This window comes from Leptodactylus fuscus, chromosome 2, assembly GCF_031893055.1.
Source record: "Leptodactylus fuscus isolate aLepFus1 chromosome 2, aLepFus1.hap2, whole genome shotgun sequence".
Lineage (NCBI taxonomy): Eukaryota > Metazoa > Chordata > Amphibia > Anura > Leptodactylidae > Leptodactylus > Leptodactylus fuscus.
The window spans coordinates 248780534-248807190 of record NC_134266.1 but is presented as its reverse complement, the minus strand read 5'-3'; the positions used below and the strand labels follow the sequence as shown (position 1 = coordinate 248807190).

Genomic DNA, 26657 nt, shown 5'->3' with positions numbered 1-26657 from the left:
CAAATATTGCTAGTATTATACTCTGGGGTCTCGTCATCCATTTTGCATCTGTTTTTGATGGTTGGTTGAGTTTCATTGGTCTTTCTTTTTCAACCCAGCCCACTGATCTCTTTTTAATGGATATACTGTACATTCAGCATCAATCTGTTTTACATCCATTAGAATCAGAACCATTGAATTCTGTTGGGTCCTTGTGTCTGTCAGAATGGCCAAAGATAAAGAATGTCAGTATTTTCAACTGACCGTTTATTCTGTCTGACAAAAACCTGACATGTGAATACAGCCATTCACTCCCAATCACTGTTGAAAAGATGCTCTTTGCATGACTGCTTTTCACTCTTGTATTTATAAATCTTTACCCTATATTTACAAAGCAGTGAATATCAGCCATTTTTTTTAACACCCGTAAGTTCAATGCATGTGAATTGAGGCTATTCATATGACTGATTTTTCATGGATCCCTCAATAGACTTGCACATTCTCAGTGAGCGCCCTCTATTGGTGTGCATTCTTGAGGCACTGACATCCTAATTACATCATGGAAGTCAGATTTGCATATTCTACCCATGTTCCTTTGCACAGTGGAGCGCTCATGGCTTAATAAGACTCCACACACCTAAATGGTGGTTCTCTCCTTATGGAGTGACGATATCCCCTCTACACTCACATGTATGGGGGATCCCTTTAACGGATATTTTTCATGGCCGTTGTAGCACCTTGCTTGTGGGAATGTAGCCTCAGGCTCTATTGGTCCATTGAAGGGGCTTATTCACCTGACAGTGAACGTCACATGGCTGGACCCATTCAATTCTATGGGCTCAAACACATGGCCACATTTTTTTTTTTTTTGCACAGTGTGTGTATACAAGGACGTAAATTATGAAGTATGTCCTATTTTACTATATTACTGTGTATTATCCTGTATCTGTATTACTAAGCTGCTGTAACATGCTGAAATTTCCCCACTGTGGGACTATTAAAGGATTATCTTATCCTATCTTATCTTATTTTGGCCCACATTTGGTGGCACAGACAAGTGTAGAGGATCATACAAGTATTTTGCAGATCCGTGATTGGGGATGACATACTGACATGTTTTTTTGCAGATTGTGGGCAGTAAAAACCACTATGGTTGTGCGCATGTAGTCTCACTCGGCTACACCCAGCTAAAGTTCTGTTTACACCTGCATTGGAGGCTCTGATAGGAGGTGCCATTATTAATATGGGGGCAATGCATGAGCTATTTATCCAGTCACAACAGAGAGGAATCCTGCAGACCCCAGTATAATAAGTCTACATTTAGACAACCGAGGTATAAAACAGTCCATTTTTCACAACCATCTTGCACCCCAGGGGCACCTGTTTTCAATGATCCCCCATACATTTGAGTTTATGGTGGGATCCATGATGGCCAAAAACAGGACATGACCTATATTTTGGCAGTCCGTAACAACCCTTTACTAACCTAATATGGATTTCTGTTTTGTTGTATTTAAAGGAGGAAAGATCTGAGTGGTCACAATCCATGACATGTCTCATGATGAAACTACGGCAGTTACATGTAGACATTGAAGGCGCCATCAGTGCAAGTACTAATCCTGCAAGTGTCTCACATGACAATGCAGAGGAGCAGGTAAAATATCACTTGTATTATTATTATTATTATTATCATAAGTATTATTATTATATGACCATATGCGCGAGGCTGGAATACCGAACGCAGATGTGAACCAGGCCTAATATATATAATCATCTTCATTTTTGGAAACATTTGGGGCCCTTGATATTCTTGGGCTCCTCTAGGAGATGTTCTATGCATTACTTTTTCAGTCCTGGATGCTGCAGAGAAGACTCTACTGTCTTCTGTTTCACATGGTGGCCTCTGTCAATGTGTTCTATATCATTGGCTTTCTATGTAAATACATATATACATACAGACCCTGGCTGTGAACCTGACAATGATAGCTGAGATATGCCCAAATATTAAAAAGAGTGTGAAGAGGGAAGACGTCATCCTGCTGCTGTTTATAGAAACTTTTTCGTCTTCCTTTCAGTAATGTAGCCACGCAAGTTGTTATACAAATACATTTCATCCCGAGAACTACAGTGTCTATGCAAGGTCAGGTTCACGGCAACATATGGTAACAATTACTCGGTTGCCGTAAATATTTTATGCAAACTTGACCTAAAACGCAGTGGGAGAATATGCTTAGTTTACCAGACAGTCACCGCACCAACATCACTAGAGGTCTAATAAAGAGCCAACGGAAATACAGGCAGGAAATGGAGAACCGGTGAGTCATGTCACTTGGACGCACGGTTCGCTGTGTGTTACAACACATATATTAACCGCTTGTGTTGGAAGATATGGCGTGGGAATTTAAATGAATTTTTGACCTCCATGAGTTGTTTTTAGTTTATTTACTTATAGTTTATGTTGGTGAATTGTCAGAGATTGGATAAAAGATGTATAGGGTCATACAATGAAGGGGTCATGAAAATGACTGACAAGCTATGATGACCTTTTCTACTTATTACCAGTCATGAGTTCCACCTTTCCTCATAACCTTATTGACTCTGTGATGCCTGCCTGAATATCATGATAAACAAACTCTTCCTGCCCTGACCTTGGCTTGTTCAATGACCACATCTCTTCCTGATCCGCCTGTGCCACACACCAGTGTTCATAAGCCCATTTAGGTTAGCCACAACTGAATGGAGACTACTGCTAAAGGTAGTGACCTGGGCAATGAAGAGAAGATCCCCAGATGGGGGTTTATGGTAAATATCAGGGGACCACTTTAAACAACTCCCCGATTAGTAGGCCCAAATCAATTCACTGATGCATTGGGCCCATACATGGTGTGTGATACATGGTAAGGCTAAAGAAAAAAACAAAGAAGACAATAAAACAAAGACCAACAGGGACCACCAAAGCACTGGCACTTGGTTTTTAATTTTAATATTTCATTTTGTTTGAACCATTTATGTCTTTCACCAGTGTTGTAAGAGGGAGAGCTCCCCTGCATTTGGGGTTGTAGCATCGTCTGGAACCATTGAGTTCATCATTCAATATCCCCTGATGATTACCTGCTATCAGGTGAAGAAACCCGTTGGGAGTAGAGATAAGCGAGTAGTATTCGATCAAGTAGATATTCAATCGAATACTACGGTATTCGAAATACTCGTACTCGATCGAATATCATGCGGTAAACGCAGTAAAAATTTGATTCCCCTCCCACCTTCCCTTGTGCTTTGTTTTACACCAATAACTATGCAGGGGAGGTGGGACAGGAACTAGGACAATGTAGGCATTAAAAACAAAACATATTCAGTAGAGATGAGCGAGTCGTGAAATATTCGAAAATTCAAAGTTCGATTCGAGTAGACTTCAATATTCAACTATTCGATCGAATACCTACAAGCTCGAATACTACTCACTCATCTCTGTTTGGGAGGACGTGTATATAGGGTTGTCCAGGGCAAGTAATGGTTCTGCCCTTGTTAGATCGGGAGTCAAATTATCAGGGTGGTAGGTCGATTATAGGGTTAGTCCTCCACTACCCGTTGATTTTGAACTTTGCCTCCCTTTTTGGTTGGGTGTGACTGTAGCCCCACATTGATTGACTCAACCCATCATTGGAACCGGTAGGACTGTTCTATGTTTTATACAGTATGTTATTTGATTGTCCCATAGGACTTCAATATTTTAATGGATAATGAATGTTCTGCGCTTACCACTTTCTGCAAATGTGCACAGAGCAGGTTGAAGGTCAGGGCAGGCGGAGATGCGTTGGCCCAACATATCTTCACCGCTTTTCTTGTGTGAATTATACAGCAAATCTGCGCCTTGCACTTGTTGCACCTTTTATAAAAACTGGCATACGAAACATCAGTCTTAATAAATCTGACTCTTTACATCAACTTAATGACCACAACACCATAGACAGATAGAGATATGCTTGTGTTTATATTAGAAAGGAAACTTTGGAATATAGGTCACCCATTTCAGGAAGCTATTCTATTCTCTTCCATTGGTTGTTTGTTCTGTTTAGACTTTTATTCCACGTCAGGAAGTTCTTACTCCTGAAGTGGAGGAGTTGCATCTGTCTATTTGACTTACTCACACATCATCGGTGGAATCCCACCGGTGTCCATTTCTGAACGTCTTGCTTGATGATGTGTGAAGAGCATAACTTTATATCATCTATCTAGAGAGAAGTGGATGACAGCAGTGTAAAATATAAGAGGAAAATAATAAGACTGAAAAATAAAATTATACATAGAGTACTCTGCAAAATTAGAAATATAAGTGTTTAATAGATTAAAGCAAGTGAATGAAGAAAAGTGAAACCTAAATTCCATCAATATTTGATTTGACCACCCCTTGGAGGGAGAGTCCTAGAAGTGATTTCACCACCATCTCCCTGATCTCAACTTCATCCAGTCTGTCTGGGATTATATGAAGACACAGAAGGATTGGAGCAAGCCTACATCCACAGAAGACCTGGGCTTAGTTCTCCAAGATGGCAGGAACAACCTCCCTGACGAGTTCCTTCAAAAACTGTCTGCAAGTACCAAGAAGAACTGATGAAAGGCAAAGGTCACACCAAATATTGATGGGATTTAGATGTATCGTTGGTAGGGTTGAGCCGATCTTGAGATTTCAGGATTGTTTTTAAAATCCGATTTTCGATCATTTTCCAGCCGATCCCAATTGTGAAATTTGCTTGATCGGGATCCGATCTTTCCCAATCCCGATCACTCAACCCTAATTGTTGGTTTAGGTTTCCTATAAGAAAAAATACTGTACAGTGATTTTATGGGAAGGATATAATGACAGATAAGTAAATAGACTATCACTAGTCACCTTTTATAGAAATGGCAGTGTATATTCTTTGGGAATTCTAAGAAATCTCATAACATTGAGTGTTTTCTACCATGACTTTGAAAGTACAATATAGTGTAGAAGTTCTTTGGACGCTCAGAAGTCTATATATCTTCATCTGGGTTGTATCAGCAATAGCTTTCTGTCACTCTTGGCTGAGCTTCGGATCTTCAGCTTCCTTGTTTTGTCGGATGTCTCAGTGATATAGTTTTCCGGTGTAAATCTCAGTGAAGAAGCCCCAAGAGCTCCAGCTAAGTGGTCCAGATTCTGACTGTGACCTAAGGGTCTCTCTATTCCCATTGTGAATTGTGCTGGATTTGGCCTGACTTCAGGGAGGGAAATACTCCGCTTCTCCCATCTGTTTTCTAAACTTTGAATGCATTCACTATAATTCATTCGTTTCCCGATAAATATATTTTTTTCCAAACTTCTGTTACATTTTTTATATTATGGCAGATATTCCTTGGGATTAGTGTTTTTATTTATTTTTGTGAGTATTCTTTTAGAACATGATTTAACCCTATAATAACTGGTCTTTTGTAGGCAATTTTTTAACACATTTTGAGAGTCGTTTTCTTGTTGATAGTACTTAAAGTACCATATATACTCGAGTATAAGCCGACCCGAATATAAGCCGAGGCCCCTAATTTTACCACAGAAAACTGGGAAAACTTATTGACTCAAGTATAAGCTGAGGGGGGGAAATGCAGCAGCTACTGGAAAATTTCAAAAATTAAAATGGCCGGAGTTTTTGGGTGCAGTAGATGCTGGGTGCTGGGGAAGGGGAGGGGGTGTTTTGGTTGTCTGTCTGCCCCTTCCCTGAGCTTGAGGACTGGGTTTTTTTTTCCCCCCACTTGGAATTCAGCCTGGCTGAATATAGGATATCTGCAGTGCTCCTATTAACCCCTTCCCGACAGAACAGGAGCACTGCAGATCCCCTATATTCAGTGGACCGGGCACTGTCAGACACAGGGATACCTAATGTGTTTGTGTTTCACAGTCATTTTCTACTTTTATATGTATTCTAGGGAAAGGAGGGATTTAGAACTTTTATTTATTTTATTTTTTTAAAGTCTCTTTTTTTCACTATTTCGGGAGATTCTATACATTACTATTGTGGCTGGTCATAGACCCCCCCTCCCCCCCAAAATAAATAAATAAATAAAAAAATAGAAAAAAAAAATATTTTTTTTTTATTTTTTTTTTTTGCTTGACTCGAGTATAAGTTGAGGGGGGCTGTTTCAGCACAAAAACTGTGCTTAAAAATTCAGCTTATACTCGAGTATAAGCAGTCTGGAAAATTACAGCTATATTCACATCTATCTCAAGAACAGGGGTTTCCTAACTCCCATTTTGTGGATACAATGAGGGGAGATAGATGGCAGTGTCTGTGTACATCACTTCCTTTACTTGTATGAGATTTAAAAACATACATGGCAACTTTCTCAACTATTCTTGGAACCCCTGTACAAGAGAATGGAAAGAGCTATATGTAGCCACCTGTTGGAGAGAAATTGAATGCTGGGAGTTTTAGCGGAAACAGGAGTGATCACAGATGTCTAGAGGACTCAACCAAATCCACCAGCTCTCCTCCTGGGCTGGTACAAAGCTGAGAGGGCCTGCTGTGTACTTGGTGGTGGTGGTAGACTTCACCCAGGGCACATCCTAATGATCTTGGCAATGCAGAAAATGGCTGAGCAGACTTGGTTACTGGAAACACATCACACAATATTTTACATGAACATTTGTGTAGTAAGGCAATGAAAAGCTTCCAGACAATGGAAGGTACACTTCTTATAATAGAGGTCCACTGGGAGTATGGAGTGAGTCCGGAAGATGGTAGTTCCAGCACCCCACGCCTGAATCTCTCTCTCTCTTGCTCTCAGAAGATGCCAGCCTAATACATATTCAGTCCTATAGTGCCGTGCCCGCCCTTTGGCTCTGGGTCAGAGCTCTTGCTCCACTTATCCTTGGACTGGCACTTTGTACCCTACATTTTCTCTTACGGCTGCAGTGGGGGTTGACTCTGGCTCTAGACTTTCACCAACTTCCACCTTAGAAGGTGGTTCTGGTCTCCTACCACATTCCTGAACTAACTGGCTGGAACATACTAAGACTCATTTTCCCTCCCCACAGTGGTCCAGCCCAGTTAAGGGGAAAACAATTCAGATTACATATAAACTATGTACACAATGGCACAGAAGTAGTATATATGCATTAAACATGGCACTTACAATTTTGCACAGGCATACGCAGCCACCCCTCCGTTCGCTGTGGCTGAGAGACAAGGGTTGTTCTCAAAGATAAATAAGGGTCCCAGACCCGAGACTCATATCTATCGGTATTTATTAAATATCCTAAATGTCCTGATAGGTATACTTTAATAGCACTATTATGGGGTGCATATAGTGTAGTAACAATTTTTGGGAGGGTGGGGTGGAAAAACTACAATTCTCATACCGTTTATGGGGATTTGCTTCTACCATCATGTGAATGTTGCAGTAAATAACATGTCACAATGAAGATTGAAAAATCCATTTAATTATATTAAGTGTTGTAAAACTGTTTTGTCACTTTTTACTGCAAGATCTGCTCCTCTTATATCTCCCTGCAACCTATCACAAATATCTTTCTTCCCCGCTCCTTTTATTGTGTACATACATGATTGATTAACCCCTTCCTGTCATCTGCTGTCACTGGAAGGACTTAAACCTCAGCAAATGTATTTTCACACTATCCGATACCCTATAAATGAGTAAAGAAAATATGGAATTATTAGGAAGTGTAGTTCATTGAAGACATGAGCTACCCCATTCATATCTGCACCAGTCTAATCTTCCTGACAAAATGATGGTTACCACAATGGAACTGAATGGACCCGATTATATTATATGTATTTATTTAGAGCGCCATTAATTCCATGGTGCTGTACATTATTATATTAATTCCATGGTGCTGTACATTATTATATTAATTCCATGCTGCTGTACATTACTATATTAATTCCATGGTGCTGTACATTATTATATTAATCCCATGGTGCTGTACATTATTATATTAATCCCATGGTGCTGTACATTAATATATTAATCCCATGGTGCTGTACATTATTATATTAATTCCATGGTGCTGTACATTAATATATTAATCCCATGGTGCTGTACATTATTATATTAATTCCATGGTGCTGCAGATTATTATATTAATTCCATGGTGCTGTACATTATTATATTAATTCCATGTGGCTGTACATTATTATATTAATCCCATGGTGCTGTACATTACTATATTAATTCCATGGTGTTCTACATTATTATATTAATTCCATGGTGCTCTGCATTACTATATTAATTCCATGGTGCTGTACATTACTATATTAGTTCTATGGTGATGTGTATTGAGGGTTTGCATACAAGATACAAAATACACAAAACAAGTACCATACAAACACAGACTAACTGGTACAAGGGGATAAAGGCCCTGCATGCAAACACTTACAAAACTATGAGGGAAGAGGGATAGAGACAGAAGGTGAGGGGGAGAAGCTGTTGGGATGGTGGAGTGGTGGCAGTGGCACTGTTGTTGCCCATCCTGAAGAGGTGAGACTTCAATGTCTCCTTGAAGGTTGTGTGGGACAGTCTTATGTATTATGGTAGTGAGTTCCAGAGTATGGGGTATGGACAGGAGGGGTCGGGGTCTTGGAAATGGTTGTGTGAGGAGAGGTTAAGAGCAGAGCAGAGTAGGAGGTCTTTGGAGGATTGGTGGTTACATGTGGGCAGGAATTGGTAGATTAGATCAGAGATGTATGGAGGGGACAGGTTGGGGATGACTTTGTACGTCAGTGTTAACATTTTAAACTGTGTAGCCAGATATAAATCAGTGAGGTCCATTTGACTAGATTAAAATTCAATTGCAAATTTGCAATTTTTCACTGCGTTACTTAACTTTCAACAAAAAAACTATAGCTGACCACCTACGACATAACTGCTCAAGAAGAAAGGTAAGGAAGCCAAAATGCAATGCAAGCCCAGAATAATACTATTCTGCATTAAAACAATATTTTGGCAAATTAAAATATGAAATCAGATTAAAATCTTTAAAAAAAAGTCAAAATAAACAAACTAAATTATCCGATGAACTAATCTTCTCCATTCCGGATCCAAAGCAAAGATAGGAAATACATAAAACATAATAGCCAATTACAATGGTAATGTTGTCATTGTGAGGTCATTTAGGAAACATTTGTTTGTATTGTAGATGAAGATGTTTTCATGGCAGGACTTGGTTTCCTTATCATAGTAATTATCCTCTAAAGATGGAATAAAACTAAAACATTCAAGTCTCCGAAAACTAAACTGAACTTCCTGGTCTTAAAGAAAACGCACAACATGTACAAATCGACAGGGTCCAAATAGAGGGACTAGCAAGAGAGCTTCATGTATGTGATGGCTACATTCACTATTGTGCTTTTACTATGTCCATGGAGCACCAGGGAGGGGTAATATCTTTTTTGAGAGTTGTCTATGAAATAAATTCACTCTCTGCTAGTTTCTATATTCAGCTCTGTTACTTTCTTCACCTCCATTTATTTTAAGAGAATCCAATAAATAACTCGGACTAAGCCAGGGAATGTCACGGTGTGACTGATGCCAAGCACTACATGAAGACAAGGTGGTCAAAGTGTCCAACTTTGGGGAACTCCGGCACATATACCATATATACTCGAGTATAAGCCGACCCGAATATAAGCCGAGTCCCCTAATTTTACCACAAAAAACTGGGAAAACTTATTGACTCGAGTATAAGCCGAGGGGGGGGGGGGGGGGGAATGCAGCAGCTACTGGAAAATTTCAAAATTTTTTGGGTGCAGTAGGTGCTGGGTGCTGGGGAATGGGAGGGGGTGTCTTGGTTGTCTGTCTGCCCCTTCCCTGAGCTTGAGGACTGGGTTTTTTTTTCCCCCACTTGGCATTCAGCCTGGAAGAATATAGGGGATCTGCAGTGCTCTTATTAACCCCTTTCTGACGGAACAGGAGCACTGCAGATCCCCTATATTCAGTAGACCAGGCACTGTCAGACACAGGGATACCTAATGTGTATGTGTGTCACAGTCACTTTCTACTTTTATATGTATTCTAGGGAAAGGAGGGATTTAGAACTTTTATTTACTTTATTTTTTTATTATATTTTTTTGAAAGCTTCTTTTTTTCCCACTATTTTATGGGAGATTCTATACATTACTATTGCAGCTTCATAGATTCCCCCCTGCCCTCTCCCCCCCCCCCCCAAAAAAAAAAAAAAAAAAAAAAAAAATTTTTTTTTTTTTGCTTGACTCGAGTATAAGCCGAGGGGGGCTTTTTCAACACAAAAACTGTGCTGAAAAATTCGGCTTATGCTCAAGTATATACGGTATATATATATATATATATATATATATATATATATATATATATATATATATGTGTGTTAGATTATAAAGCAACACTTCGAAAGCAGCTAGTCTGTCTCAAAGTGCACTTGGCATTAGATAAATGAGATAAGATTCTGGAATGGCATGGCAATATATCAGATCAGGGGGTATCTGGGTGATTTGTGAGACCATGAAGATGCCTGGAAGCACAGGGCAGATTTAGACATAATGGGGTATATTTATTATTTTGTTTACAACAGATATCTGGGTTAAAAACAGTTGCAGACCTCGGGTGTGTGACTTTTTAAACGTCCGTTGAGACAATAATTGTCACAAATGAAGTTTTTGTGCCTCCCAGGCCACTTTAATAAAAACGAACGTTATAGGCGTTGCGGTAGATTTGATATAATTTACGCCAGTTTACTTGCACAAATGACCGCTGAAACAGACGCGTGGCCCAGCGGAGGAGCTGCCACACCTATAAAGAGGTGGGTCTTCTGACAGTGCCAGGGATATGAAGACAAGCATTCATTACAACAGTCTTCCTAAATATGTCCCAGTGACTGATGATACCTGTGGAGTATACCTAAGTGGCAAAGAGGCAAGGAGTCCCCTCCTAGAGACCAAAAGTGTCACTGTTCGATCAGACAAAAAGTGTCTCTCATTTTGGATGCCCCTCAATGGCAGCAGACATTTTGAAGTACTTCCCATCTTTGGTCAAAGACTGATCAGAAAGTTGTTGCACAATCACTTGTACTGTGGCATCAAGCATGTCCTGTAAGCGACAGTGTACTGTGCTACAATATACATTTCCGAATTTCCACTGTATCTTGCCAAAGGTGTGAATAGAATGAAAGTTATAGTGTCTATCACATCGCAAAATAATGTCAGTGTCATTCCATTAGAGCAGTGTTTCCCAATCTTTTCAGATTCAGGAGCACCCAAGTGGTCCCAAAGCATGTAATAATGCACCCCAGTGACCTCCAGGCAAGTAGTAATGCAACTCAGTGGCCTCCAGAAACTAGTAATGTCCCCCAGTGGCTCCATACTGTGGTTGTGCTATGTAAACAATTTTTTATTTTTATTTTTTTAAAGTGTCACTTGCCCATTCTCATAGCTCATGTTTGAGCTACCCAGCGTAAAGTTTATGCACTTGATAAAGGGCATTTAGGCCCGAAACACGGTGAGTCTGTGTTGTGCACTCCAGTTTTTTCCGAATAAATCTATTGACCTGTGAGCGCGGTCCTTTTGGTTTTTTACATTCTCATTGCCTGGGAAATATGGCAGCAGATGCCAGAGACACAGAGCCGGAGACTAAAGGCTTCCTACTCCATTGGACCATTCAACTATGAGGTTAAAGAAGATATGCTGTCATTTCCTATTTGGATTTCTAGGGTACCCCTGGTGGGTCTTCACAGTCCCCCCATTGGAAATCACTGCACTAGACTAACACTCCTCACTCCCTTACATAAACAATTGCTAATATTAGGGGTAAGTACTCAGGTTGTGGTGCATATTTGGCATAAGGCTCTTTCTCACACCAAATATGCCCCACAAGCTCCAATCTGTACATTGTGTGAATGTGATCGAGGCCTCAGCCCTACAGATTTATTATTACTCACACAAGTTTTCTAATTGCCGTATGTTTGCATTCTGGGACTGATGTCTGCAGCCTTCCTATAAACGTCTCTTTCCCTGCATCAGTGAAACCGATTTTTGACTCTTTAAACCCTATGGGATCTTGTTTTCACTGCAGGGAACCACCAGATTGCTACCTCTGTAGAAGCCCATTGGTGGAGGCCAGGAGACTGGGAGTAGTAGTAGTCAACAGTCCTCTCTAAGTCAGCATCCTATCATCAACTCTGCACGCATTCTCCAATGTTTTGATCTCTTTAAAAGCACATACACAGATCATGCATATGTCCAAACTTTTTGTAGTGCTCCCAGTAGGACACTTCACCTCTAGGACTATTCCATTGTATGTAATAGCTGGCCCAGGTAGGTCAAGAGACACCAGTGCTTAACAATGAGGGGTTAGGCAAGAGAGTAGTCAAGGTCCAGTCCAAGGTCAGGGAAGGCAACTTTTGTTTGTCATGGTAATCCAAGCAGAGGTCAGGGCAGTCAGCAGAGAATCAGGTACCCTTGGAGAACAGTAGAAAGCTAGGAAGCTTTTCTGGGAGAAGCTGCCTTAAGTAGCTCATTGGTGCATGTCATTGGCTGGATGCAGACTGTAAGATTTATAGGGAAATGGTGGCAGTATGTAAAGGGCGTAAACCAGCAGGCATGGCGAGGTGACACAACACACAAGAACACAATACACTTGCTGATGACAACCAGTATTTACAATGAAGTTGATAATGCTCGACTACCGATTACTTACCAATGGGGCAGACCCTGTAGATGTCATCTGATATACAGAGAGGGGCCTTGGCTTACCCTCACTGAGAACCTGCATAGAACTATTCCTCTTCACACGCATGACAGAAGGGGGTGTATTGAGATAAAACACTACCAAGAATGGAGGCTTATCCTTGGCCCTCCGTTTACACCATTGATAATAACTAATATTTTTTAGCTTTTTTTTTTACTCATTTTTGAATGCTGTGTTTGTTGGGCTGAGCATTTATTGTGAGGGTTATACAGTAATGGAAAGGCCAATCCTGATTTCTTTGATTCCACCAAGAATAGCATGCGGTTAGTGTCCTGGGAATTAAAAGGAGATCAAGAAACACTGAGGAGCTAAGAGAAGGAAATGTCACAGCATGCGGCCTGAACTTTCATTAAGATTAACAGAAGAAAGGAGAAAAGATCTCTACAAGGAGATGAAAGACTATTTGGATAATGGTAAAGGTTCAGCGTGAAAAGAGTCCGAATAAAATTGTTGTAGGAATAATGAAGTAGATTCTCATAATATTTATAGGAAATATTACACATAAATGTATCAGGTTGTATGGTAGGGTATGTATACCAAGACCAATGGCTCGTCCCTCTTCATCCATGTATTATACGCTGTGGTTGTGTTTAATTACAATGGCAGAAGATTAGCCGAACCTGTATCAACGTCGCCTTAGGCCATGTACACATTCACAGTGCAAGGTAGAAAGCTGCATTCACCAGTAAGGGGAAGGTTCCCAGGGACATTAAATGTAATTCAATGTGAACCTCAGGCCGCGCACATGAAAAATGAAATCTTGTCCAGAATTGATGTTTGTTTGAGTTTTAATTTGACAGGTGGTTTTAAGTCGGCTTTGGTAAAGAATTCCGCCCAAGGCAGAGACTTAGCAGTAGAATGTCGGCAGAAATAGATTTCTAGCTGATACAAACATAAGACAATCGCTCCATTATCTTGCAAATAGGCAGAGAACCAATTCCTGCCCGTTCATCAGAACTGATGCAGAAAAGTTGTGAAACTTTGTTTGAACAGTGAGAACGCCTCATTACAGTTCTGATGATGTCATACGCCATCGCTGACAGTATTTTCACCGAATTTCCGATACTCCATAGTGAAAATATTTTTGTACTGGAATATATGAAGCATGAAAGTGAAGGATAATGTTCATCGACATTGTTATTGTTGCGAAAATAAGTTATAATAGATGTATGGACTAAAGCAGGTGGCCAAAGCCAGTAGATAGATAGGTTAGGGTCACCTGAATCCTACAGTGGTTTAGCCTTCCAAATTTGTGCCAGTTTTTTTAACATGCAAATGAGCACTTTAGAACAATGAGAGTGTTTGCAAAAAAGAACAAGTTTTTTGGAGCTCACTGCACTTAATCCTTAGTCCAATTCAGGGTGCAAGATAATCTTTCGGACCAGGAAAGCCAGGGAATAGAGGCAAACAAATAGAGAAATCGGCATCACTTCCGAGGACGGTGAAAAAAATTCTTCTTCTTTCACCTCATGGAACTGCCAATGAGAGTGTTACCTGTTATTTCTTTGGAGCAATGGCAACACCCTCATTGCTCCAAAGAACTGATTAGCATAGTGACAGAAACTATCAAGGCAATGGAGGCCCCGATTCACTTTTTGATTCAGGTGACCCTAACCTATCTATCTACAAAGTGGGGTTGATATTCTGGGTCTATTGACCAACTCCCTTTTAAGCATACCTCCCAACTTTTGAAGAACTGAAAGAGGGACAAAATGTGTGGCAAATTTAGCTCCACCCACTTTTATGTTGACTCCGCCCATTCTCATTCATTTTTCATGTGCCCCCACACAGTATAATCCTCCTACAGTCACCTGTAAATTATATGTTCCCCCTCTTTCTCTCCCCCAGTTTCATATACACCCTTCATCTGCCCCCAGTTTCAAGTCCCCTCCATCTCTTTCTCAGATTCATGTCCCCCCATCTCTGCCCCAGTTTCATGTCCCCCATCTCTGCCCCCATGTCCCCCATCTCAGACGCAGATCTGAGTCCCTCCAACCAGGACTGCGGGACACATACCGAAATCGTGAATGTCCCGTGGAAATCGGGACGGTTGGGAGGTATGCTTTTAAGGGTAAGTTCCCACGGTGCAAACCTTTTCTGCTGTGTGACTTTTCTGTGCAGCTAGCCGCAACGGGATGCCAATGCAGTGCATCGGCGTCCAGCTGCGCATCCTGCTCCTGATTGCCTAATGAATGGGCCTAGTCCGGAGGAGGGAGTGTCTTCAGGCTGAATCATGAGGCAACGGCCTGAAGAATGAGCATCTCGTTTCTTTTTTCCGGGAGCTGGAAGAAACGGCTCCCGGAAAAAACTCCTGAGCAGCTCCCATTGATTTCAATGGGAGCCGTCTTTTTGGTCAGGATTTTGAGGCGGATACGGCCTCAAAATTCTGACCAAAAAACTCCATGTGAACTTACCCTTACAATCATAGTTCAAGAGCAATAAACACCCCTATTAATCCCCTTCTGAAACAGACCCTGCTTGTAACATTACTTAGATTTAAGTATTTACAATTGTTGAATAGGGTTATGGTTTGTATAGGGGAAGGGTAATAATATAATGTAATGTAAACCTCAATTTCATTTTCATGCTAAAATTGTTGGGTGTATTCCTGTGGTCATGGAATTTCTTTGACACGTGCACCTGTGTATGTAGACATGTGTGGCATGTATGAACTCCTCACGTCTTACAGTTTTTTCTTTTTGCATAAGAGGTCTACTTGAGTATGCATTTCAGTCCCAAATTGGAATTATTTCTGTAAATTTTCTAATAAATGTTGCAAAGTTGCATGAAGGTGGTTGTGTTAATAATTATAAAATTGTATATCTTTATGCACTGTATACTCTGCAAAATATAGACTGTGGTCGCATAATGGCTGCCTGCAGTGTACAGTATATAAAGTATTTTTAACACATTTGCTGACTATGGCAAACATGGCTTCATTTTCAAGAAAGCAATCCCTTGTTGATATAGACATTTGTTGTATCCTTGGAATTATTATATTTATATGGCTTTGTGTGTATATACCTCAGCTTGGATGTGAGTTTTCAGCACAAGTAAATGTTTTAACCCTTTCAGGTTTTTTTTTTAAATTTCCTGTTTATTACAAAGTTGCATGAAGGCGGACATGGTTGTCAACAGCCTGTCAAGTCAACTGCAATTGCCAGTTTGTTTACTTTCTGGAAATATATAGGGTGTCGGGGAGCACTTCTTAAAGGGGATCTTTCATGGTTTGGGGCACAGGCAGTTCTATATACTACAGGAAAGCCGACAGTGCGTTGAATTCAGTGCACTGTCGGCTTTCCCAATCTGTGCCCCGAGTGAAGAGCTATCGGTGCCGGTACCGTAGCTCTTTACAGTCAGAAGGGCGTTTCCGCTGCAGCCAAATCGCAGCATTTGAGACCTTTTAAGGCTGAGGCCTCAAGTTGCGGAAATTCAGCTTTTTTTGTTGCAGATTTTGTTGCGTTTTTTTGAGCCAAAGCCAAGAATGGCTTCAAAAGGAATGGGAAATATAAGGGAAGCTCTTATACTTCTACCTTCTGCTCAATCCACTCCTGAATTTGGCTCAAAAAAATGCAGCAAAATCTGCAACAAAAAAAACTGCGTTTCCGCAACCTGGGACTTTAGCCTAAGGCCTAAAGCCTAAGGCCCAGAAACGCCGCGTTTTACAGTAACTGCAAAGTGGATATGGGATTCTTGCGAATCCCATGCCCACTTTGCGGCAAAAACTGCGGTGCGGTTTTGGAAATGGCAACATGTCAATTATATCTACGGAAACGCCAACGGCTTCTCCATAGATATAATTGTATCAGAAAGTACGTGGAGGAGAACTCCACAAACTTTCTCTTTAAAGCGCTGCGGGAAGAACCGCAATGTGTTCCTGCTACGGTTTTTCCCGCAGTGTTTTATAGGTGCAGGTTGTCCGGTGGGGCATTAGCCTGAGTCATTTTTTTAATAGACAAAGCCAGCAGTGGGTAAGTCATGATATTTTGCTCTGACAGTAAGTCAGTAATATACAGAACATAAAGTTCACCCTGGTAAATGTCTCAGCCCTGCACGGTGCCATGCCCAACCTGTCCCTCTGCAGATTGTGTAACTCTTGGCATAGGACCTGGTCTGTTTGTTCTAGGGTTGATGGGAGAACAAACATTGAGACCTCACTGACTAGTAAGTTACGGCATATGCAAGCGATATATATTACCTTTATGTATTACTTATATCTAGTTTACTAAACCATACAATAAAATCTATTTATTTCAGCATTCACAAAACCTGACAGATGTGGATTACAAAATATTGTGGATTATAAAACAGTCATGGAAAACCTTACTATAATTTACCTCTAAGGAGATAACCCACAAAATAGAATCCAGTTCCAGTTACTTCTTAATACCTCTTTAGAGATGGTGGAATCATTCCAAGACATTTCACTATTAGGCTAGATTCACATGAAAGAGATGCAGAGCAGACGTGAAAATACCGTAACCGTCATGCGAATAGCCCTCATTCATTGACAGTAAAATTAATGCTTCCATGTATCATCCATTGAAAAACGGACACCACAGGGCCAGTGTTCACTGCTGAAAACGACCTTGAGGAAGTGTTTTGCACCAAAGGGACATCCGTTTTTACTGATTCCTCATCCATTGCAGGGTATTGAGGGATCTGTAAAAACAGAAAAATATAGAACATGAGCAACATTTTGAGAGTCCATTACAATGGACTCTCAAAATATAGGTCATGTGAACAGTCTCCATTCCTGGCTGTAAAAAAAACCAGATATCGATAGGGCCATGTGAATAGAACCATTGAGATTAATTGGTTCTATAATGGCCGTGTCGCATAGTCACTGTTATATGAATAAGTGCTGACCATGGACTAGCACGACAGATATGGCCATAAAAAATGGCACAGCCGATATTCTTGTGTGTGTGGTGTCTGAGATCCTTGAAGAAGTAGTACATGAAGTATCCCTCATCTTGGGCTCTCGGGTCATTTACTGAAGTCTAAATGTCTGTAAAAAAAGATTAATCACCACTGGGCTCTGAAAAATACGGCTATGAATTGAGCTGTGTGCACAGAGTCTATGTGACAGTACACGGGAGGGGGGGACATATAAATCTCTAGTACAGATCACTATGGCCTCTATAGGGCTGTACAACTTCCTAGGGGGATCTGTGTGTAAAATTGAGTCATGCCCCACATGACACAATGCCGCAATTTCCCAGCGGCAGAAATACTGCAGGAAAAATCCCGGCATTTTACAGTCAGGGAAAAGTGGATGGGATTCTAGCGAATCCCATGCCCACTTTGTGGTCAAAACCGCACTGCGGACAGGCCGCGATTTCCAAAACTGGCGCAGTTTTGGAAATCACGGCATGTCAATTATACCTACGGAAACGCTGGCGGTTTCCCCATAGGCATAACTGTAACAGTTCACAAAGAAAACCTCTGTGAACTTTCTGTCTACAGAGATGCGAGAAGAACCCCAATGCATTGCTGTCGCGGTTTTTCCCGCAGCGCTTTTTTGCTGCGGGATGCCACATAGGGCCTTAGCCTAACAGTGGAGTTTAGAGCTGATTTTAAGGTGGATTCTGCCTCAAAATCAGCTCCAAATACTTGCAAGAATCCGCCTCTGATTGTTTTCAATGACAGAGAGTGTCGGGCATTTCCGTTTTTTCAGGACACAGCTTTTCTGAAGGGTTTGGATGGGATTAATCATAATCTCTTCACTTTGCTACTACTGTAAAATGCGGCATTTTTCTGCAACATGAGGCAGAAAACACTGCGTTTCCGCCACGTGGGGCTTTAGGTTTTATGTGCACGCTCCCTAATTATGTGGGATTGCTGCTGGTGTGATATAAACTCCTTTAGATATCATTTATTAATCTGCTATAAAAGCTGTGTAATGTGCCATGAGATCCGTCCTTGTATAATAAGTGCTGCATAGTATTCTTCTTATATCCTTGCACAAGGTCAATTGCTTCCCTGTAAAAATGAAATTGATAGGTTTGTCTGCATTGCAGATGAGCATGAAAAGACGGTCACAGAGCTTCATCCCTGCGCAGTTATGTAGACCATTTTAAAGAAGAAAGTATATAAAGAATCTACATATAAATTCCTAGGGCTGGATTCACACCTGCAGTTTTTGGTGCAGTATTTTAAAGAGGATCTGCAAGAACCTACAGTAGGGTTTGTTAGCAGAGCGACTCCTGGAATATAAACAATACTGAGGGCCATGCTGTTTTGGGACAGCTGATCTGTGGGGTTCTGGGTGTTGGGTCCCTGCAGATCCAATATTGACCTATCCTAATAACCCTTTTAAACTACCAGAAAAAAAATCTGAATGTGAAAGGATCCTTATTTGTCTGGCCAATTTACCAGAGCATTCAGACATCCCGCAAATGTATGCAAGTGAAAATTCCAATAGGTAGATGTGAATATGTGGAATGCAGCGTGTATATGGATTATTGCAACTTTATTTAGACAAATGGGACAGTGGCAGAAATTTACACAAAAAAATTTGCTGTGTGTGAGTTTACCACAAGTCCCCATGTACACGTGGCAATCCGGACTAGAAAATTCAATCTATACATTGGCTGGACTTCCCAGCCTGAAACCAGAAGGGACTGAGACTCTTTGTATCAAGGTGATCTATCTTAAAGTCCCAGCCGGCCTGCGGCTTCAGAAAGATATATATGTATATAGGGGCAACACGGTGGCTAATTGGTTAGCATTGCAGCCTTACAGTCCTGGAGTTCTGGGTTCAAGTCCTGCCAGGAACAACATCTGCAAGGAGTTTGTATGTTCTACCCGTGTTTGTGTGGATTTCCTCCCATTCTACAAAGACATACTAATAGGAAAAGTGTACATTGTGATTAGTGTTGAGTGAATAGTAGATTCGAATACTTCGCTCCCATAGGAATGCGTGATAGCTAGAGATGAGCGAACACTAAAATGTTTGAGGTTCAAAATCCGATTCGAGTAGCCCCTCAATGTTCGACTACTCGAATCGAATATCGAACCCTATTATAGTCTATGGGGGGAAAATGCTCGTTTCAGGGGTAGGCAATGTTCAATCAAATTATATTTACCAAGTCCACGAGTGAGGGTCGGGCTGGATCCTCCAAGAAGTCTTCTCAGTACAGCGTCCCCGCGGCATCTTCCGGCTCTGAATTCACTCTGCCAGGCATCGGGCCTGGGCAGAGCCGACTGCGCATGTCTGCACTACAAGCGGGCATGCGCAGTCGGCTCTGCCCAGGCCCGATGCCTGGCAGAGTGAATTCAGAGCCGGAAGACGCCGCGGGGAAGCTACACGGACTGTATAGCATTCGGCCAATAAATGCTGGTTCTGCATCGAACTTTTCCATTCGAATAGCGAGTGGTACTCGATCGAGTACGAGTATTTCAAATACCGTAGTATTCGATCGATTACCTACTCGATTGAATACTATCGCTCATCTCTAGTGATAGCGTCTGGCACTTAACCCCTTGGTGTTCAGCCGCTTACATGCATTACTTTTGGAGCGGAGGTATTCGAAATTATTCGTTGAACACTATTTGCTCATCTCTAATTGTGATCCCTATATGGGGCTCACAATCTACATAAAAAATAATATATATCTTATACCATAGATTCAAGGGAACCTGGATCCTGATTGGGTTTATGTTGGGCAATCTAGCGAATATACAGACCGTAAAATTGTCCCCTGTGCATTGGGCCTCATGATATTAGGTGCATGTGTCTTTTTTGATCCGTAGTCAGACACGTTATCCATTGCGCCACTGGCCCCTCATAGGGTGCATGTGTATTTCTCTGATCCCTGCTGTTATCACTTATCCCAGCAGGTCATAAAGCAACCAGTAATGGTAGTCATCCCAACGTCGCAGTCAGGCAGGCGTAACGCAGCTGTATTTTAGCGTCTGTATTATGGCCCCAATTCATGTTCTAAATGTATCCGTATGAGGCTGCTAGTTTGGGTTTCATGGTCAGGTCTTGTGGCCATAATACGGGTCCTCTGAATGATGTGTAATAATCAGTAATGGGGGGTCAGGTTATATCCTTCTGTGAGATGGAACGGGACTCCTCGCAGTGGTTTAGTGTACGGTGCCTGTCATGTGCTGCCGACACTCGCTATCTCTGCTCTTATCTCTAGACATGTCAGCTGTGGAATTACAGACAAGTGCGGCCTGTCACTTGCCGCTTCCGCTGTTTTGGCATTCAGTTAATGCCGAGCATTCAGATGTGTTTTGCTAGGTGACATGATGAAGTGGTAATTGTAATTAGACGCCTCAACCTGTAGGAGGTGATACTAAAATAGAGTCATTACTATGTAGAGGAAATGGAAATCACTGAAATGTCAGCGCAGTAAAGGGAATGAAACCTTATTAAAGGGGAAGTGTCAAGAATCGGCATGAAAGTATAAGGTATTATAGAGGGGACCGCTGAGATTTTATGGCACTTGCTTGGCAGAATGTTTAAGGGTCATGTGCCTACGTCTGTATTATATTACTGTGTATTATCCTGTATCTGTATTACTATGCTGCTGTAACATACTGAAATTTCCCCAATGTGGGACTATTAAAGGATTATCTTATCTTATCTTATTTTATAATCCTTTAAGGGACAATACAGAGTTTATCAGGATAGTTATATAGTAATATATACATATAAACATAATTATTGGTTTATTTTGTAGAACTTAGAATACAGATGTTAAAGGGATACCCCCACCCAATATATATATATATATATATATATATATATATATATATATATATATATATATACATAAAATTGTCAGGGAAGGGGTTAACCGTTTACATTACCAGCAAAGTGAATGAGATTTTGGCTAATCCCTTCTACCCATTGCAGAAAAAAAATCAGCTGCAGAAAATCTGCGTTTTCCCTATACATTTCATAAAGGAAGAAAATCTGCAGAGGAAAAACTCAGCAAAAACGCAATGAAATGAATGGGAAGTGAAAAATACACTTTGTCCTGTTATTTAGCTGCATTTCGTTACGTAGGGCCGTAGCCTAAAGAAGAAATGAGGGGGTCATTGGGAACAACAGTTTTAGGCCCTTTTGAGGACCTAAATGAATGACTTAACCCTTAAGTACTATCATGGTGTCTATCATAATGATATGCGTATGATAGTGGTGTATGATAGACACCATGATAGTACTTAAGGGTTAATACCGCGGGGTCTTCTGAGTGGCCGCCATATTTAATTACCCAACTTCAGCCATAATAGTATGGCGGATGTCAGGAAGGAGTAAACACTTTATTTTTATTTTCCATTAGTATTGTGCTACCGAGCCTTTGCCTCTTATTGTTTCTGTTCCAAGCCCTGTCAGTAGTTCACTGTCTGGATCTTGCCTTGAACTTGCCCACCTGACTAAGGGGCCCACCAGGGACTTTCATCTGTGGGCCAGTCTGAGCCTACATGTAGAGAAGGAGGGGTCTGGAGACCATGTGACCAATAGCAGGTGTATGGATTAAAGGGATTCTATCATTAAAATCACATTTTTTTTCTCGATCACACATAGGAATAGCTTTAAGAAAGGCTATTCTTCTCCTACCTTTAGATGTCTTCTCCGCGCCGCCGTTCGCTATAAATCCTAGTTTTTGTCTGTATGCAAATAAGTTCTCTCGCAGCACTGGGGGCGGTCCTCAGCACTCAAACAGCACTAGTGGCGTCCCCAATGCTATGAGAGAACTCTACAGCGCCAACTCCATCTTCTTCAAGAACGGTCTCTCTGCGCGTCTTCTTCCGGAGCTGGGTTCAAACTTCTACACATGCGCAGTTGGCTCTGCCACATGTGCAGAGCTGACTGCACATGTGCGCGGCCATTTTTTTGTGGCTGCTTACCCCAGCTTACTGTGTAAGCGGCCACAGGAAAAGGGCAGCTTACACCAGGTGGGCATGAGCAGTCGGCTCTGTGATCGGGAAAAAAATGTGATTTTAATGATAGAATCCCTTTAAGGTCTAAAATTCTTTGCTGATAAATTTCTTTGTTTCTGATATATATTATAATAAATAATCTGTATACTTGTAGACCACTAAATGGAGCGTAAACACTTAGCGCATACTCTTTATACAATGGGGAGAATTCTTCAAACCCTGCACGCCAGAATTCAGATGGTAAGATATTGCAGATAGAAGGATTCGTGACTTTGCAACCTTATTTGTACAAAAAAATTAACAACTTTTTGCATTTTTACACCACTTGCTCTACTTTTAAAAAGTGTGTGGGAAAGTGGTAATGGCTAGCGTGTATAGCCGTGTGTACACTAGATTTATCAAAGGCAACTCTTTAAAAAGTCACAAAAATTGTCCCATTTTTACTCCAGTGAGTGAAGTAGAAAGCGGAATAATATCTCAGGACAAAAGTGTTAGGGTAAGTTTACACTGAGTTTTTTTGGTCTGGATTTTGAGGCCGTATCCGCGTCAAAGCCCTGACCAAAAAGATGGCTCCCACTGAAGTTAATGGGAGCCGCTCAGGAAGAAACGGCACCCGGAAAAAAGAAGCGAGATGTTCAGTCTTCAGGCCGAGTCGCCTCGCGACTTGGCCTGAAGAAACTCCCTCCTCCGGACTGGGCCCATTCATTGGGTCTAATCCGGAGCAGAGTGCGCGGTTGGATGCTGGTGCAGTACACCGGCATTCAGTTGCGGATACCCGGTTTTTGGATCGAAACCTGAGGCGGCCTCCGCCTCAGGTTCCGATCCAAAGAAACCCGTGTGATCTTACCTTTAGACTTATAAATGTGCCAAATCTAAGAAATTTGGTGCAAACTATGACAACGTAGATGCCATAGACATATAATAGATATCTTGAATTTCACAATATAATTCATATCTAAGGTTTAGGAGTGAAAAATGTCACAAACTTTTTTCCCTATAAATCTTTGCAGGCAAAAGTATGGATAAGTCATAAGCAGAATATATACGGTGCCCTATCCGTCGTGTGATCTGTAGCGAGACCTGCACTTATACCTTCATGACGTTTATGGATTCCGCTTACTGTGTCTGCTATTGCAATGAATGTTATGTGTAGCAACCATATGTTTGAAAGGGTCGATGACAGACTAATGCATTCCTCTCCACCTGCCATTCATATATAGCTGCAGTTACCACAACAGTCCAAGACGATACAAATCTCCCCCGCCACATACTGGAATATGAGGGATATTTCTGGAACGTTATATACAATACTGAATATGATATTGTCAAGGCACTCAACATATGAGCTGCATTATAGATGTGCAATGTAGTGAAAGGAGAAGAGCTATGATCAAAGGTATATGTCCAGGATCCTTAAAGGAGCAGAGACAACAATTCATAGACTCTTAGACAATTAGAAACAACAGCACCAATGTGAAGAAAGTAGTATTCATGCCTTAAAGGTTTGTCACGGGTCCTGGCATATCAACCCAGTGCCACAGATAGATAGGTTAGGGTCACCTGAATCAATTGGTGTTATCCCCTTGTGAACTGCTGTCTCCATTGCTGAGATGGAGGAATGAGGAGGTTGCCATTGGTCCAAAGAGGTAAGTGGCAGCACCATTGTTGCTCCAACAAAAATGGCAGCATATTCGCAGCGATTCACAGTAGAATAAGATATAGATATAAGATATAAAACATGTAGAGAAAAATGATATTTGCAGGACTTTTTTCTCTGCATGTTTCGTGCGGAAACCGAGCAGAAACCACATGGACCCCATTATAGTTTATGAGGTCCACAGGTTTCCCAGGTAACTGATTTTTAGTGCATATAGGTTTCCATTGGGGAAGGAGGGGGGTCCCAAAGCGGACTCTCCGTACGGAAACCTGAACGCAAATGTGAGCTGGGCCTGAGACACACCTGTCTGATCTTTGGATCATTGATTCAGGATGGTGCTCCATCCCTCCCCCTGCAGCTCTGCCTGCTCAGTTGGGTTGCTGTATATAATACTAACTCACCAGCCGTATTGTAGTAGTGTAATGTGTTTCATCCCAGCCCAGTTGCATCCATACAGTATCCTTATGGGCAGCTGGGTCATGTGATCGCAGTCTGACTACTAGTAGGTGTACAGCACGGCACATGGAGCAAGGTTTTGACAACCTATTATAAAGCAATCATCTGAAGATCATGGATACTTTTTCTCAACCCATGTGAATAAGAACAGACAGGAGATTAATCTCACAGTGAAGGGTCGTAAAAAATCTCAGCTTTATTTAGAGAAAATATTTGCTTTAGGATTAATGTTAAAGTGGTTTATGGGTCACGTAACTGAGCTTTAGGTGAAGTTGAGGTTCAGTGATCGAAGGGAACTAACTGCAGGATTAGCGTGAGTGTCTGGAACGGATCAGTAGAAGTGGCTCCTGGTAGACAGCTCCTTCTTACGTCAACATATAGCTTAGTAATAATGATGGGGGGATCGGATCAATCCGAAAAATATATATGGCTGATGTACATCATGGAAGACATTCCCCACTGGTGATGTATACAGCTCTCACTTTTACTCCAGAAGATGACAGGATAACTAATTATTCTTAAGGCATTCCCAGTAGCTTTAGTGGAGGATATTCCTTTACCTAAATCCTTTGTATCTTAGGTTACATGAACTTGTACCAAGACAGGGGTCACAAAACAACCAAGGGGTGCAGAAAGCTGGCCATGCAAATAAGAGAAAAATTATGGCTGACAATCATTCAAAATTCACTACGAACAACCATTTGTCATGGCTGACAGCAGACTTCTGGGTGTGGCCGTCCTGATAGAAAATCTCAGTCTAAGGCCTGGTTCACGTCTGCGTTTGGTATTCTTTGGGGAGTCTACTTGGGTGCCCCACAAATGGAAACCTATACGCATTAAAAAGCGGCTAGATAAACAACCACATGGACCCCATAGACTATGATGGGGTCCATGTGGTTTACACACAAAACATGTGGAGAGAAAAGTGCCACTTGCAGTACTCTTCTCTCTGCATGATTCGTGCGGACACTGAGCGGAAACCACACAGACCCCATTATAGTCTATGAGGTCCATATGCTAACCGCTTCTTAACCCCTTCCCGCCGATGGCATTTTTTGATTTTCGTTTTTCGTTTTTGACTCCCCTCCTTCTAAACCCCATAACTTTTTTATTTCTCCGCTCCCAGAGTCATATGAGGTCTTAATTTTTGCGGGACAATTTTTTCTTCATGATGCCACCATTAATTATTCTATATAATGTACTGGGAAGCAGGAAAAAAATTCAGAATGGATGGATTTGAAGAAAAAATGCATTTCTGCGACTTTCTTACGGGCTTTGGTTTTACGGCGTTCACTGTGCAGCCAAAATAACATGTCCCCTATATTCTGTGTTTCGGTACGGTTCCAGGGATACCAAATTTATATGGTTTTATTTACATTTTGACCCCTAAAAAAAATTCCAAAACGGTGTTAAAATTTTTTTTTCTAAAAGTCGCCATATTCCGACGGCCGTAACTTTTTTATACATAGGTGTACGGGGATGCATAGGGCGTCTTTTTTTGCAGGGCCGGGTGTACTTTTTAGTTCTACCATTTTCAGGAAATGTTATTGCTTTGATCACTTTTTATTCAAATTTTTATCAGAATTAAAACAGTGAAAAAACGGCGGTTTGGCACTTTTGACTATTTTTCCTGCTACGGCGTTTACCGAACAGGAAAAATATTTTTATAGATTTGTAGAGCGGGCGATTTCGGACGCGGGGATACCTAACATGTATATGTTTCACAGTTTTTAACTACTTTTATATGTGTTCTAGGGAAAGGGGGGTGATTTGAACTTTTAATACTTTTTATATTTTTTTATATTTTTTTTTACTTTTTTTTTTATTTTTTTTTTTGCATTTATTAGACCCCCTAGGGGTGTTGAACCCCAGGGGGTCTGATCACTAATGCAATGCATTACAATGCTAATGCATT

General features: G+C 41.2%; 1 protein-coding gene across 1 annotated transcript in view; it reads left to right on the top strand.

The window, feature by feature from the left end:
* Positions 1–26657, top strand: part of STARD13 (StAR related lipid transfer domain containing 13) — a 186177-nt gene that overhangs the window by 6740 nt on the left and 152780 nt on the right. The window contains exon 2 of the mRNA XM_075266000.1: positions 1499–1633. Within this exon, the coding sequence (XP_075122101.1) occupies positions 1526–1633 (108 nt within the window). The 5' untranslated portion in view covers positions 1499–1525. The remainder of the gene's footprint in view (positions 1–1498; positions 1634–26657) is intronic.